Source organism: Apaloderma vittatum, unplaced genomic scaffold (genome assembly GCF_000703405.1).
Source record: "Apaloderma vittatum isolate BGI_N311 unplaced genomic scaffold, ASM70340v1 scaffold36520, whole genome shotgun sequence".
In the NCBI taxonomy this organism is placed as follows: Eukaryota; Metazoa; Chordata; class Aves; order Trogoniformes; family Trogonidae; genus Apaloderma; species Apaloderma vittatum.
In genome coordinates this window covers 8,565-24,797 of record NW_009693566.1, presented here as the reverse complement: position 1 = coordinate 24,797, position 16,233 = coordinate 8,565, and the positions used below count along the sequence as shown (strand labels likewise).

Here is a 16,233-nt window from a genome sequence, read left to right as displayed (position 1 = left end):
GGAAAGAAAAGGAAAAAGAAACAAAAATAAAAAAACATGCAGCAAGTTTAATGGGACATAACACAGCTTCTCTCAACTCTGGCATTGTGCCACATCCTCTCTCTAACCACAACAAGTAAACGGCTCTGCAGGATGCAAAGCTGAGTTACGATTTCAGTTCAAGCAACACTGCAAAGACACAACAGCAAAATCTTAGTTTTGCCAGTTAGAAAGTCCATTTGCAAATGAGCCTGTACAAAACTAAATATGATGAGAAACTCCACGTTCCCTCCGAGATCCAGCACTGAAACACCGGGCTCGCTGTCTGAGCTCTGCCAGGCAGCCCCCCAGAGGCAAGTGGATGGTAGGAGCAGCAGGACAGTGGGGTAAAGCAGGCGAAACCAGCTTCTGCCCCAAATCCTTTCCAAGCAGCCCCAGCGCTTGTGCCTGGGGTGTTTTCCCACAAAAAAGCTGGGTTAAAAGACATCATCCTGGATGGATGCACAGAGTTCTTCAGTCCTACTTTTCGGGTAAAATGGCTATATCCTCTTTTATGAATAAGCCATTTCTTACCACAGACAGCTGCTCTCTCCCTGCGAGACCTTCACACTGTCGTACTGCAAACAGGCAGAACAGCAGATGGCAATGTCCAGTGTTCTCAAAAACCACATCTGTCATTTCAGACTACTCACCAGGGTATTGAATTGTCTAAATATGGGAGGAACAGAGATTTACCTCCACAGTTCAAGCAACTAGCAGGGGGAAAATATATCTGGAAACTACAAATCAAGCCCCAAAGCCTTGAATTAGAAGCACGAGGTTGCTACATTCTCCTTCTTCCAATCTAGAGAGATCTTCCTTCTGCACTGCACCAGCCATTCACGCTCGTAAGAGGACAGCTTCAGGAAAACCTCTTCCTTTTAGCGCCAGTGGGATTCAGCAATCTTTTTAGAAACATAAAACTATCTTACGTGCAACCTGCTGGATAGCCGTAGCTTTTTTCAATTTCTTTTACCACTGGCAGTGTATTTTCCAAGACCACAGAAATTTAGACTTGACAAAAAGTTCCCATCATGTGTCTCAAGATACCGCTGACAACATATCCAGGAATTTATGCAAATTTGAGAACTTCCCCGAATAGATTATACTTAATACGTTCATAGAAGGAAGTCAGCTGCCTCCTCTTCACTAGGAACTATAGAAGAAGAGAGACTGCAAGCTATTAGATGTCATCATATTGGGCCAGAGCAAATTTTTGGGCATGTCAAAAACATGACCTCAGAGCACAGCTCCACACTGGTCTTCTTTTAAGAGACACTCATACAGGAGCAGGGCCCTCTCTCCCCTCCTTCCCAAGATCCACCTGTGGCTTCCATCCAAAGGCCACTGCTCTCTCACACATTAACAGGACTATGTGCCTTTCCATTGATTTGGAAATAAAAAGTAATTGGTTCACAGAAATGCTGGTATTTCCAGTTACTTTCTTTTTAGTTAATGATTATCTGGTGAAGATCTCACTTTACGAATAATACTGACAGAAAAAAAAATAATTTGGGGATCATGCAAATTCCTTTATGGATCAGGCTGAACAACTGGTCCCTCTGAAGATGGGAGGTACAGGTGTTCCTCAAACAACCAGAGTTTGAGGACATAGCACTTTTGTTAAGATCTCATATTTCCTTCTTTTTTTTTTTTATTAATAGAACCATGATTTTCTTTCACATGGAAACTTACTGCAACTGTGCCTCACATTCTCATGGCTGTGCACAACTAAGAACAAATGACCTCATCTAAATGGTCCAAAATCTTTTCCAGATGACAGTGGCATGGCCAAAGCACCACACACTTGAGCATCATGCTCCATTTGTATATCAAGTCACCTAGAGCTGCGGCCATCACCATCACACGTGAGTATCAGACATACAGAGACTATTGGATCCAGCAAGCAGTGCTTTGCTTTGGTTTTGGTTTCACAAATAAACCTTTAGAAACAGGAAGAAATTACTTTGGACTGATGCATGGAGCAACAGGCAATTTGTAATTCCCAGCTGTCTATTGGTGATGGGCGATTTATGAATCTTGCATTTCAGTGAAGCTTGCCCAATTTACGGCTTAGTGCACAGCAAAGAACGGCTGTCTTAAGGCATTTCAGCGGGAAGGTGAGGGAGCATACACATGCAGCACTGTGAGGGAAACTAGCTCTGCATTTCAAAAACAAACACTCCGTGCCAAACCCAAGCCTCCACAGGGACTGCACATAGAAAGTGCTCACACAGTAAACCAACCTTAACAGCTGCGGGTTGATGAAAGCAAGTAGGTCTTGTATCAGCTTGAAGAAGGAGCCGATTAAGAAGTACGGCCCGAAAGTCCTCAACAAAGCTTTGAGAAAGGAAGGCTTCCTGTTGCGCTTTTTGTCTCTAATCAGAACTTCTGCTTCCTCTGGACCATCGCCGACATGATTCAGTGCATGGTTAGATTTCTTCATATATGTCACATCCTCTTTCCTAGGGGAATGAAACAAGCAATTAGAGGCAACTGACACCAAGAACGTCATTGCCCTACGCGTACAGCTCTGAACTAACATCTAAAATCTGCTCCTTTCTTTGTTCTGCTACTGATCAACAGCAAGACTTTCAACAAGACCTAGATATGCTCAGGGACAGGCCCCTCACGTAACAAGTCTTGTCTTTCTTTTTCTGCAGTGCTTATGAGGTGTACTCCATAGGCCAAAGAATCAATCACCATGGGATGAGAACGTAGCCCAAAGGAGTAGATGAAGGATGGCTTCCTTTGGCAGAGGACAAAATTGACTGTGAATTTCCAATTTCTTGCAGAGGAATCTTCTAAACATTTGCTATTTACATACCACAAAATGCACCCTCACCTAGTCCTTCCGAGCCTGTGTTCATTATTCAGTCAGTAACTGCACTAAGCCTTTAGCCTTATCTGATCACACAGCTGCTTCCAGAGAAATGTGAATCTCTCCAGGGAGACAGGCACTGAATCACACACCAAGCTAAGAGAGGAAGCAGGCACAGCCTTCTCAAAATACAGAGTTTTGCATTCCTGAAGACTTGAAAGAGTAGGAATCATAGCACCTCCAAAGCCGAGCCATCTCTGAGACGTGGGCCACAGCTGTCCACGGTTCTTCCACAACAGAAACTTTGAGTTTAGGTGCCTCAGACGACAATTTAATTTTACTCAGATGACAATTTAAGCATTTAAAGCCTGTTTGGTCGTATCCCTGTCTTAGTTTGCGTCTCTCTCTTTCTCCATCTGCAAAATACAACAAAAGTGGCCTCTTCTGCAAAGCTCTTTGAGAGTGACCTATGACAAACGGCCCCAACAGGTCTGTGCTGCTCTCCAGGCTCTAGGTGGGTTCTCTGGGCATCTCTGGGGTTTAAGTGCCTTGACTGCAGCTGCACACAAATGAAGAGAGGGTGCTCTAGGAAATTATTTCCTCCATGAATTACTCTCAAAGAGCAGCCTGGCAGCTTTTCTACCAGCAAATACTGAATTGGTCTTTTTTCTTGGGGGCTATGGGACCCAGAGAACAATTTCCTGACTGTCAGCCAGGAAGATTAAGTCCAGGTGAAGCAGAGGGAAGGAAATGAGTGTCTGGGGCACGTAAGCCTTATAAGAAGGGACAGATGGAAGAGACACCCTAGAAGCAGTGAGAGTTAGAGGAAGACATTTGAAAAATAACTTGGAAGTACTACCCACTGAGGTTGGATTTATGATTCTTCATAAGGAGTGGGCAGATTTTTGGAGCTGGCTGGCTGCAGAGTCAAATAATTCCAAGAGCTTATAAGCATCCAAAATGCTCACTGCGGCTGACAGTCCACAGGTAGAAACTTGTTCACATCCTTTCCAACAACACCATGTGCAAATCCCAATTTCTTTGCAATAAAGTCTGAAGGCAGGGGGAGAACCTAAACCAGACCAAACAGTGTTGCCTTTGTCCTTTCAGATAAAATCTGGAGAGTTTATGAGCAAAGCCTTATTTTTCTGGCACCAAGGCTGTTAAACTCATTGAAGGATTTGAAAAAAACAAGATTACTTGCCCCTAGCTTTGTGCTGTTAAAAATGTTTATTACAGTGAGCTAACAGGGACATCACAATTCTTTTGCAGCAAAAAACCCCAAAGGGAGAAAATTAGGTGAGGTCAGGTTTTCAGCAGTGTGTGGGACTGCTCACACCCACTTTTTTTATCGAAGCAAAGATCATGTGCCTGGTTTCCATTATTTATAGCAGGGCAGATAACAGATGTTGGTTATCTCACAGGAAAACACACAGCCTTCTCGATGGTGATGACAAGGTCCTGCATCTTCAATTTGTCTTCATAAGCATAATCTCGAAATCCAGAAGCTAACTAAAAATGAGGCAAATGGATTCCAGTCCTCTCTTCTCCATCCAGCACAGCTCTAACTTTCTCAGAAGCAACTGCACTTATCAGTCAAGTGAGCAAGTAGCAACTTCAGCAACACATGCAAAGAGAGCAAAAGCAAATGGAAAAAATACTCTCGGCGTGCTTTATCTTCTATCATAACAACTTAAATCCACACTGATCTCTCCTGTAACTCATTAGTAGCAAGTGAATTATTAGCAATTACTTAACAGTAATTCACAAGACAGCTGTGAAGAAAAATGTAGAAAATGTTTTGTAGGTTTAGAAACAATAGAAATGTGATAATCATTACCATAAAATACCTTTAAAGCTTCAGTAATGCCAGAGTTGCAACTGAATAAGTTTTTTAAAAATAAATTACTCTTAGGTACACTGCAAATACTTTCCATGACACTTTCAACATGTGTACACTTAAGACAGCATTTTTAATGTCATAAAAACTTGCTCAGAGCAGATTTAATGACAAGAGGTTTGTTTAAAAAAGTCTGTACAACAGCTCCCAAGCAACTACCACCGCTATTTGATATGAAGTAATTGAGAATACCTACTTATAATTGAAAAAAAAACAGAGCCACAAAGCTTTTAGAGTTATATGAAACCCAGCAATCTGGAGTACAGTGATTCGCTTTGTTTTTGCACCTTCCCCCACCTTACAACCATTAATACAGTCATCACAAATTTTACCTGAGCTAAATACAAGCCAGAATTTATGGTTAAATTCATTGCCAGCTGGCCCCAGTTTGTATGAATAATTTCAAAATGCAACAAATCCCATGACTAAACTCCAGGCATGGTTTCTGGTTTCTTAGCAAAAGTTTTCCTGGACCCAGGCACTTCTGCACAATAGCTGTGCTCTTTCTATATAAAAAAAGCCTGAGGGAGTCAGATTTACATCTATGCAGTAAAAGACCAGAACTCAGACAATGCACATTACTCCACACCATAAAAACAGGAACGTGAAGAAAACAAACAAAAAAACACAAACCCACTTGGTAAAACCACAACGTACATACACACAGAGCACTAGTGGACAAGCTGCTGGTGTTAGTGCTGGAAACCTTTCAAATTTTAGCTGTGAAGTAGAACTCTCCAGATCACATTTAGCCTTGCCAAGAACCTTACAACTCGCTCCTAATATTATCACATAACAGGGTCTTTCCAACTTGGCAAGGATATGCAGAGGAGAGAACAGAGGAAAGCCTCCACATGGAGAAGAAATCTCCACAATGAAAGGAAATGGAAGCGCAGGCCTCCTCCTCATTGCCATTTCTCATTTGAAACACACTACTATTACATCTATTTGTTTGGAAACATTTTGGAGATTTAACCACTGGAAGAAGGAAATACAGTTTCACAATAGATAATTTTTTAAGATTAGATTAGGACAGAACATGCAATAAAAAGGATATCCTCTCCAGCATGGATGTAACTGTATGCAAGTTCTGACTCTCACCCCACTCCCATTAGAAACTAGGAGAATTTTGCTGATTTCTAGGCAACAGAAGGATGGTCTTGGCTCTTAAATTGGGACATCCTGCCTCTTACACGTTTTGAGTTTCATATCTTTACTGCTATGAGGTGAAGAGCAGCTCACTGCTAAGAGCCTCAAGGCTAAAAATAGCGTGAGGCCAAAAAACCCACACAGGGGATGATGAGGAATTCCTTTTGGTTTATGGTGCCTAGAAGCTGTGCTCGAACGTGACCTAGGAGGGATGCATTTATGGGGTCAGACATCTACCAGCTAAGGTCAGGAAAGCTGTTAATTTTCTGCAATTTAACCAACTTGATTCCTTCTGCTTTTGCATCTTCAGCCCTTCTCCACATGGTAAATGGCACGTAGATTATACCCAGTTAAAAAGTGTTTCAGTGGTACACAAGCCCCAGAGGCTCCTGCTTGTCTCTGCCTAGGAATATTAGGAGTATTTCATTTTCCTCTGCCTAGGAATATATAAAAAAAGCAAATTTTACTGTGAATATGAATGAAGAACAGATGAGTTAAAGAGACAAGTGCCACTTTCAGTTGGCTCATTTTCAGGGATGAGCCACTTATTAATGTTGAAACGACTCAGATCCATCTCCGACTGCAGACTTGTTCATATACTTACTGTTTGCACTCTGCTTTTTCTTTGTCCCACTCTTTACTTAGTCGTTGCACGATAATTTTTGAGGTATCATCTTCATTCAGTGACCACAAATCTTTATCTTCGAGGGGCCTTTTGTACCCAAGAATTGCCATGCTGCACATATGGAGAAAATCAGTCCAATTCAGTTTGGCTAACAGTATTTAAAGCATTATTAGGAAATCTGGGACTATTAAGCTAACAAAAGCAAGAAGACACATCTCCACAGAAAGGGTGATAATTATACCTCTGTCTCCTTTTGTTCCTGATATTGATGTTTGCAATTAAGGAAAGGACATTACGTAGTTTTGATGACATGTATTTTATTGAAAACATCACTCCGGAAAAAAAGGACAATAAAAACCAAGTACCAGAAGCATTTGAATGAAACTATGGTGTTAAATGAAAACAGAGAAGCTTTAGAAATGAACATAACTAAGCCTGTTTGGAATAACTCTCAGAGGTGAACAAAATGCTAAAGTAAGCTCATATAAGTGATTTTTCTTTTAATTTATCTCTGAAAAACTACAGTTCCTCAACTGCAAGAGGAACTCTTTCAAGGAATAACCAACCCTTAGTTGCCAGGGGAAAGTTGAACATTGAAACCTTTAGAAGTTTAGAAAGATCTCACTCTCTTACTAAAATAAACTTTACAGGGCTGCTGCCAGGACAATGAAGTTACACGGGTGGAAGAATGAAGATCTCAACACCCTCAACTACTGTGAAAAAATGGGTGCTAATATGACCTTCAACAGCTGTTCCACTTCTTGTTCACGGAGTAGTAGTAAGGCCAATCTCAAATTTGCATCTTTAACACACGTGCCTTGCCAGCAGCATCAGTTGGTGGCGATGATAAGCCAGTTTACCTGCCTGCTTGCACAGAAACTGTCCTTACAAAAAAACCATTCACCCATGAACCTCCACAGAACACAAAACGCATCCTCAGCTGGGTGAAAGGTTGCTACAATTAACCTCGGGGAACAGTCTGACATGGCGGTTCAGGTTGTGCTCCAGGCTGTGGTAAGAACAACCCGGCTCCACGCCCTGCCCGTCACAGCACAGCTGCCCCCGCTGCTCCTCAGGGAAGAGGGCTGGGTGCTACAAACCTTCTGAAAGCTCTTTCTAAAAAAGGCAAATGCTAGAAGTGCTGACACCGCTGCGGGTGAAAGAGCATCCAACACCAACTACTTCCAGAGGAAACCTCTCTGTGTTGCTAACTCTGGTACAACGCACATCACGAGTAGAGCTTGGGGATGTCAGCTGCCCAAGAGCTTGAAAAGAGAAGCTCACCTTGTAAACCACCAAAACGTTAATCTTGACAGGAAGCCTGAAGCTGACTCTGGACATGGATTCTACAGTAAATTTATAGGGGCGACAAGAGAAAATAAAAGAAGACATTTACCATTAATAAGAAGACAGCCAATTTTTGGTTGGTTTTGGTATATCACATGTATGTACCTATGTCCTAAAAAGACATCAAATTGATTTCTTTCATTTCCCATGTCATGCAGAAGTTTTTTTATCTTTAAAAATTGCATCATTGCTTCAATTGCCTTTAAATCACACTTACATGAAGTGAAATGTCATTCTATAGTTTCTGAAATGTTCATTTTAAGAAATGAACTCAGCCTCCCTCTCAGCTTGGTTGAAACATAAATCCAATTATAGAGACCATTTTATGAATCGAAGAAATTTAACCTGTGACACCACTAATATCTTCTGTTATTAATGTTTTTCCATATCTGTTCTCAACATATATAGAACTCGTTTATCAAGAAAACCCTTATAGACTTCAGCTAACTCTAAATGAATGTTAAGCAAGTAGATCACCATTTCCACAAAAAACACACTTGAAATAATTAATATTACACTTCAGTGTTCATAAATGAAATTCAAACTGCTGTGAAGCAGCAAGTAGGAAAGCTCTCACCTCAGAGCTTCCAGTCGTTACTGATGGCACAGATAATGGGAAAAGGCTTCACACCCCAATATTACCCTCCATATCCAGTGTTTTGTAAGGGGGTCACTAACTGCTACAATCTCAAGGAGAATCCAAAACTGTTTTCAGTGACAAGTATTCTCAGTGTAACTCTCAGAACGTGATACAGGCTGTAGAACAGAAACAAGGCAAAGTAAAAATACTTACAGGATCTGTATTAACGGGGGAAAAAAATGGAGGCTTTTCTTTAAAACATGAAAGGATCAACTCAATGATTATCAAAGCAAAGTACATGCAAAATGTGGTAAACCTGAACCTTTCATTTGCATGGCCCTAGAGGGAAAAAGAAACACAGTGAATGATTGTTTTTATTGTACTTCCCAGCCCTCCCAACACACTCACACACACGCATGTCCTCTCTGACTTTTTCACAGCTTCTTTTGCCAACTCCTTTCTTCCTCCACACTTGAATACCGCAAAGCAGTTGCTAGCAGGAATTATCTTACAAAAGTACGCATGCATTCTGTAGAGTGCCTAAGAACAAGCTTATCTCCAAGCTTTTCATTTAATTATGTCAAGTTCAAAGTGCTTATACATCTTCACTGCGTGCAGACACCCTCTGGAATCAGGGCTACACGACATCCTTTTAAATTACCTCCAGGGGTTCTTGCAAGATCGTGTCTTAAGCATCGGGATTGTCAACCCAGATCAGAGAACATCCATTTACTTTAGTATCTTGTCACAGACAAGCAGTCAGTGTTACTTTCAGAAGCAGCTGCAAAAAAAGCACTGGATTGCATAGTCACAGTTCTATCTGCTCTACAGTTATTTCCTTTCCTGCTCATAAGAGTCTGCAGTTGACTTAGAGTTTCTTGCTGTGAGGGCATGTGCCTTATACAACTCTCTCACACCCTCACGAGGTTGTGAATGCCCTCATTGTTCACCTAAAATGTTTAAACCCTAGGTGCAAGAGATATAATATTTTTGTATTCGACATTTGCAGAAACAGGAGAAACGTTATCTGTACCCATTCCACGGCTCTGCACCCATAATTTTAAGTTCATTAAGGATTCAAAGATTGGTAGTTCAATATTTGTATTTACTCACCACTACCACAGTGTTAAAAAATTGACTTTAAGTGGTGTTTGGAAGGGTCTCACCAGGATTGCAGCTATTCTTCTGAAGTTCTGCACAGACTGTCATTTAAGGTTTAATTCAGTCTCTGCTGGAATATTTACAACAGCCTGCTAGAGCAAAACCTTTGCTAAAAGGATAATGCTGCTAATAGTCGCCAAAAAAATAAGCATTAAAAAAAAGAAATCAGCAAACAGTATCAACACTGATTTCACTGAGGAGAAGCAATCACCTTTAATGTTTTTCAAGCACTCTTTTTCACTCCTAGCCTTTGATGATCTAATCACTGAAGCAATCTGCTTTGCCCTTCTTAGGGAAATTTGTTTCTTGTGGAAAATAGAACAACTTCCTTACTGCGGGAGAACCTGCTATGTTTTCAAACAGAAATCACAACAGCCCAGGTTTCTTTCCCTCCAATTTTCTGTTTCCAATTTACAGCCACAGATGGAGTAAAAACGCTGTCCTCAGCACACCAGGAGCTGACAAAAGGAAGCCCGTGGTGCTGCATAATGTGCCCAAGCTGCCTAAGCAAAAAAGGAGCACTGCATATTAAAATGCGTCATCTCCGATTACCACCCATCCCTCAGCCTCGGGCTAAGCAAACTCTGCTTTTTGACATTGCACGAGAAATCCCAGTTCCTTTCAGTCTGAGTCAAGGCAACAGAACCGAATTTCTCTTTCTCTCTGGCAAAACTCGGGCTCAGGACTGACTCCAAACTCAGTGATTCATTCCTTTCCCCGAGATGTTAAGGCTGCAGTTCCTGTTCTCCAGGTGCTAACAGGGGCAGCGTGTTACCTGCTGTGTCGTAGTCATGACCTTAGACCGGAGAGGCCCCACAGCACAGAGCACAGACAAAAACCAGAAGATAATGAGCACTCCAGAGGACTGAACTCCTCGCAGCCTTTCATACTGAATAAGCAATGTAGCTAACAGCTGTAAAAGTAAATACAGGAACATGTGAACACAATCCCGCTCCTCATTAACCCTTAGTTGGCAGAGATCACAGTCATCATCGACAACAGGACTTTCTTGAAATAAAACTCCATCATAAAATCACGGAATTCAATGGCAAAACATCCTCTGTCTAAGGAAAGCAGTGTATAACTTCAAGAAATAATTTGGTTTTACTGTTTTCAGAGCCTTGTCCCCAGAATTCAATTTTTAAGGCAGACTTTGTACCTAGGGCGAGGCACAATTAAATACTAGCCACAAACATTTTAAACAAATATAAGAGCCATCATTCCTCCAGTCCAGATGGACAATCATAACTTGTCTAGAAAACCACATTTTAAAAAAAAGTAAAATAAAATCTAACCAAGGAATTAGAAAATTAATGGACAAATCTTACTGTTTCATTTTTTATACAAGACTGTTTGTCACCCTAGGCAAAGCAAATCTGCTTTCTGTTTAATGGAGGAACAACCACCAGATAAGAGACACAGTTTTACAAAGTCCAATACACTACTGAACGATGCACAAGCCATGCTCTATCCTATCTCCCTGTTTAGGTAAAATCACATCCAAACTTTCTCCACATCTGGATTGCAAGCCTGGAGAAACGGATGAGAATGAGGTGGGAGGCAGAATAATCTCTCCATTATAAAAATTTTAATTTACATAGCTGAATCTACATGAGAGAGCTATCCAACTGTGGCCTTTTGGGTAAGCAAAATTTGCTTTAGTAATACAAGTATGAATAATTTAGGCAAAACAGTACAGGATAAGGCAATGAATGCAAAGGAACCGTTTCCCTCCTTCATCTGTGTAAGAAAGAGTTATTCTTATCGGTCACAATAAACAGAAATGGCTACGAACCACAGTGATGCCAACGATCAGTGGCGTTACAAAATAGACTGGTGGAGGCGTTCTGTTCTGCAGGAGCTCGTGGAAAGAGTAGAAGAGATCTGCCCAGCTCACGCACCACAGCAGGACACCGAACAGCTGGAAAGAGTCAAACACAAACAGCATTTGGCAAACTCATCTCCAGGGACAGCGAGAGGACCAGCAAAGCCATCGTGATTCACAGACCCCCAGCAAGGCAGAGCTGTGCAAACGCAGCAGCGCTGATCAGCCGCGCTCAGGTTGATGGAACTGCCCAAGTGCACTCAAACCACGATCTCATCTCAACTGCTTTCCGAGGGTTTTGGAAACTCAACCAAGAGACAGGCTGATGTATTTACCTGTTTTATTTTCCCCATACTGTTCAGGTTTGATTGGAAACACAGGCAGCATACGGATTAAAGTCCTGACCTAAAGTAGAAGTCCAGGATTTTTCTCCAGGAATAACCCCAGTTCCCTCATGGCCTACGGCAAGTGACCTGCTCACCTTGGAGCTCACCATGCATAAACCAGAGGTGCTGCTGGCATCAGCCATCTCTTAAGCACAAAACACAGATGAAACCACATAGCTACTGGGTGGGTAGAGTGGCTTGAAAAAATACTTTCTTGTGCTTACTTTCACAGTGAGATGAAATCCTCACTAGACCTACCTTAAGGTCCTTGTTTTGCAGCTTTTGGTTGTTTAAAGCTTAAGTAAGGGTGAAGCAGCACAGCTTTGGCTCAACAAAGTGGTGAACTCTCTCTTCTGCAGAGCAATCAACTCTCTCTACCCAGAAAGGTGGGCTCACAGGATGGATTTCCTCCCCGATGAGCTATGTTTTGATATCCTTCCTCAGAAAACTGCACTTAGATCCCTGGGAAACGTTTCCTATAAGCAAGTTCTTCAGCTTCCCCATAAATCAGAGGGAAATTTGTTTACACCCTACTACAGTCCTTGTCTGGACGCTGAACTAACACTAACAAACTCAAAACTGCACACTACTCTGGAGCACCGCAAAGAGGTCTTACCGTCTTGAACCTGCTCAACACGGAAAGCACGATGTACCCTCTTCTGTTGTGTTTTAGGTAGAGGAGATAAAAGGGTAATGCACTCCATAGATAAATGCTGGGGATCCAGGCGAGGATGGTATTCTGGAAACACGGTGTCAGGTCTGGATTATCAGTGTGTATTGAGAGGTTTGAATCCTGGAAAAGAAGTGAGACATTTATTAATAGAAAGGCAGAAGCGCTGCCAACTGGAACATCTGCTTGAAGAGGTTGTATCCAAATTCTGCTGGAGTTAGCAAATGGCCTTAGCAAAAGCTCTCCAAAAATATCTATCCCAACTACTTGTCGTTAATCTGCTATAGAAAAAGAGTTACAGTAAAAGGGCAGTTCTGAAGTACAGTTTTAAATATTGGGCAAACCCTAGAAAAACAGTCTTCTGCCCTCCTGGATCAGATCTGGACACACATTTTGCAGCAGACAAACCCCTTGTGTTTCTGTCTTTATTAAGGCTCAGTTACAGGTGCTGATACCACGGCACTTCTCAGGCATTCCCAGCTTGGAGCGTAATTGCTAAACAAAGCTCTTGAGGCAAAACCCTTGACTTGAGAACTCATCTAGCAAGAATGTCCAGCACTGGAGAAAATTATCAGATTTAGATCAACCATATGCTGACCCAGGAAAACCCCCTCCATCTATGACTAAAATGTTGTCCTTCTTACTCATAGGCCTTCAAATATAATTATTTCCCTATTCTAAACAAAGGCAGAAGGAATGTATTGCACATGCAGGTAGGAATATGGGTTTGGTGGGGTTTTTTTTTTTGCAAACACTGCAAACAATGCTCTCCATCTGTGACCTTGGACATCAGGATTCACACACGTGACTCATACCTAAGGATCTGAATGCACCACATGCAAACACGCAGTTACACAAGGGTCAAACTAAAATAGAAATTTCAGTACAGTTAAGGGAAACTTGGTTTTAAATCAAACCTACTGGAAATTCACAACTTGCATTTCACCATCTGATGTGTTATCTTCAACATGGTAGATTAATACTTGCAGGAATGTAAAATTACTTTATTGTACTATCATTAACAAGCAGATCATAAAACTAAGATATCTGTTGTTCAGTTATGCCTTATCTCTGCAGTAGAATCATTTACTTGTACCTAATTATTTTTGGCTATGAGCTCTCTGCAGAAGTATGCTTCGGTTAAGCTGAGCCATTTCTCCCCATCCCTCATAAAAGAATGATTGACTAGCCTGAACATTAATTCTTCAAAAGTATTTCCACCCCTGCTTTTGTTTACCAAGACAAAAGAGGCCGAATGTTGAAAGCAACGGCTGATTTTAGGAGAACTGAAGAGCCACAGCCTGCCCACACTCTTCTGATCTCGGTGAAGCTCTGTCAGAAGGGCCGTGCATCACTGCGTCAGTCCCCACATGCGCAAAATGACACTACAGAGCCTTGGCAGGTGGCAGGATGGTTTGGCCGAACCGTGACAAGGTTGTCACTCGGTACTTCAGCTTTGGCACAAATTAAAGCCCTGGCAGCGGTGAAGGGTGGCGCAAATCCATCAGCTGCGCATCCAAACCGCGCCCTTTCACGTCGCAGAGTCAGGGCTTTTCCAGCAGAGCAGCGGCTCCTCGGGAGCCACGCTGGGACCCAGCCTGGCCCTGGCCATGAAAACGTCCCCATTGACCAGGACAGGTTCGTCCAGCCCTAGAGAGAACTCCAGCCACAAACCAACAACACAGGGGCAATTACACTGCAGTTCAAACACAAGATCAAAACCAAACCAAACTCCAGCCTCATATTCAAACTGCTTCTGCGTTTCTCCTCCAGCAAGCAGGTCTCTGGCACCAGCGAGGAAGGTGATGTTTAGAGAGCACCCTTTTTTGGCTCATCATCAGAACATTTCAGCATCTCTACCATGAAAAGCTCTTCTAGCAGCTACCCTGCCTGGGGCAGGAGATGCCCTCTACAAGTTTGGAGTTTTAGTTCCAAAGCAGGAACTTATCTACTACCATTTATTCCACAAAATACTAATTTCCTCTCTTAATTACATGTGGTTTAGCAATGTCTTGAGCATGTTTGCAATTGTGCTCCTTTTGCTTGCTAGAAAAAATCCTGGAAAAAGGAAAACTGAGGAAGAATAGCAATAACTGGGCATAGAATAAAACAAAGATTCCGTTTAAGAGAAAAGTTATTGGCTGGGGGGAAAGCAGCACTCAACTTAAATCCTTCCTGTAAGGCCAAAATGTCTAGAAATGGCTTCCTGTCACCTAGAAACTGCCCCAGATGTCCATTAACTTCAGACAGAACACAAGCTGGCTATTGTATCCAAGATACAGACTGTGTGGCTGCCAAGCCATTTAAAGGTTTTCATTAACTCTTATTTAAACAAGGGAAAAGACTTGCATTTCTGAGTGCATAAATACAGCTGGCCAGAAATAAAAAACATTCCGTCCTCAAAAAAAAAACAAACCAAACACAGAAGATTTTTAGATTTGGTTGAGTTATCCCTGAGAACAAAAGTGGAACTCTTCCAAAATTGTGGAGAAGGACAAGAAGCAGTAGCCAGGCGATGACCAACAAGAGCCCACTGCTCCTGTGGCACATGGGAAATGGGGCCGTGGGCTGAAGAAGAAATCTATGTCCAAGGTGACAGAACTGACCACTGGCTATCTTGGGAATGTTCCAGGTCCAATTTCATCCTGGAACAGATCTGTTTCTGTGAATAGTTTCCTTTTCACCAAAGTGCTGTTTTCCAAGTGCAGACTCTTTACATCCTTGAACACAATGAGAGGTGCTCCTGTTAGAAGACAGAGTACCTAAAACGTCTGAGTTGTGTAATTCCATGCAAATTACTTGCTCTCTCTAAGATCAGACCACAGTGGATGAAGAGCCTGCTATGAATTGTTACTTTTAAATCTAGGAATCCGAAAGCTGCATTTCTTACCACATTTCTTACCAAGCTGGAGCTGTTTTCGTGGAGCTGGCAGTTCTACTTTATAAATCACCACACTGACAGCATATATTCCAACATTCACTCCCATCCTAAACAACTCCTATCGAGTTCGAAATACAACATGAAGTCTTAACACAATCTATCATGACCAAGACAGCGCTGTTAAATATTGCTAAACACCCTCCAACTCTGCAGTAACGTTATGGAACTCCACCCTTGTGAACAAACACAAGAAGCAACGGCTGGAGGGACACACCAGCTCTGTGACTCCTACCTTTAAGTCTCCTGCTTTAACCTGGCTTTGCCTTTCCATATGCTGTCCTGGTAAGCAGAGCAGGTTTAAATGCTTCTTGTGTCCCACTCTGACTGAAGATGAATATACCCACCTTGGGCTGTTTGGGTTTGAGGGTTTTTTTGGACTTGCTGCTGGAAAAGGTCTAACATGCTGATGTTGGATAGCACACGGCTTCCTCGGCTCATGGCTCTGTGCTGGCCCGAGAGCCGCTCACCTTCCTCCGAGCACCACAGCTCTGCCTCAGGGTGCCCTCCAGTGAAAGTCCCCCAAAACACGCTGCAGGCAGCTCAGTGACCCAGCGCCAGGGTGACCCATCAACAGGCAGCTCACCAGGGGAAATACTGAGCAGGGCGTGTTGGGAAACACCACTTTCTCTGTGAAATTCATCCCTGGGAAATGGTAAGAGCCAGCATGTCCACCCCAGCTAATACTGCTGTCAGCTCGCTTCCCCACAAGCGAGTCTGAAGAGCAGTAACCTGTGACCCCTTCCTCACCTCGACTCCCTCTGCCACGAGCTCTGTGGCATCTGCCTGTAAGCAGCAGCATTTCCTCGGGTG

The 16,233-nt window shown here is 42.5% G+C and overlaps 1 protein-coding gene across 1 annotated transcript in view; it reads right to left on the bottom strand.

Moving 5' to 3' along the window:
- The window catches only part of ABCC3 (ATP-binding cassette, sub-family C (CFTR/MRP), member 3), a 32,812-nt gene extending 20,213 nt beyond the window's left edge, over positions 1-12,599 (bottom strand). Inside the window, exons 1-7 of the mRNA XM_009879197.1 lie at positions 12,429-12,599; positions 11,397-11,522; positions 10,377-10,514; positions 8,654-8,779; positions 7,798-7,859; positions 6,493-6,624; positions 2,265-2,483 (exon numbers count right to left, since the gene is read on the bottom strand). Coding sequence (XP_009877499.1) covers positions 2,265-2,483; positions 6,493-6,624; positions 7,798-7,859; positions 8,654-8,779; positions 10,377-10,394 — 557 coding nt within the window. The 5' untranslated portion in view covers positions 10,395-10,514; positions 11,397-11,522; positions 12,429-12,599. The remainder of the gene's footprint in view (positions 1-2,264; positions 2,484-6,492; positions 6,625-7,797; positions 7,860-8,653; positions 8,780-10,376; positions 10,515-11,396; positions 11,523-12,428) is intronic.
- Positions 12,600-16,233: the final 3,634 nt, after the last annotated feature.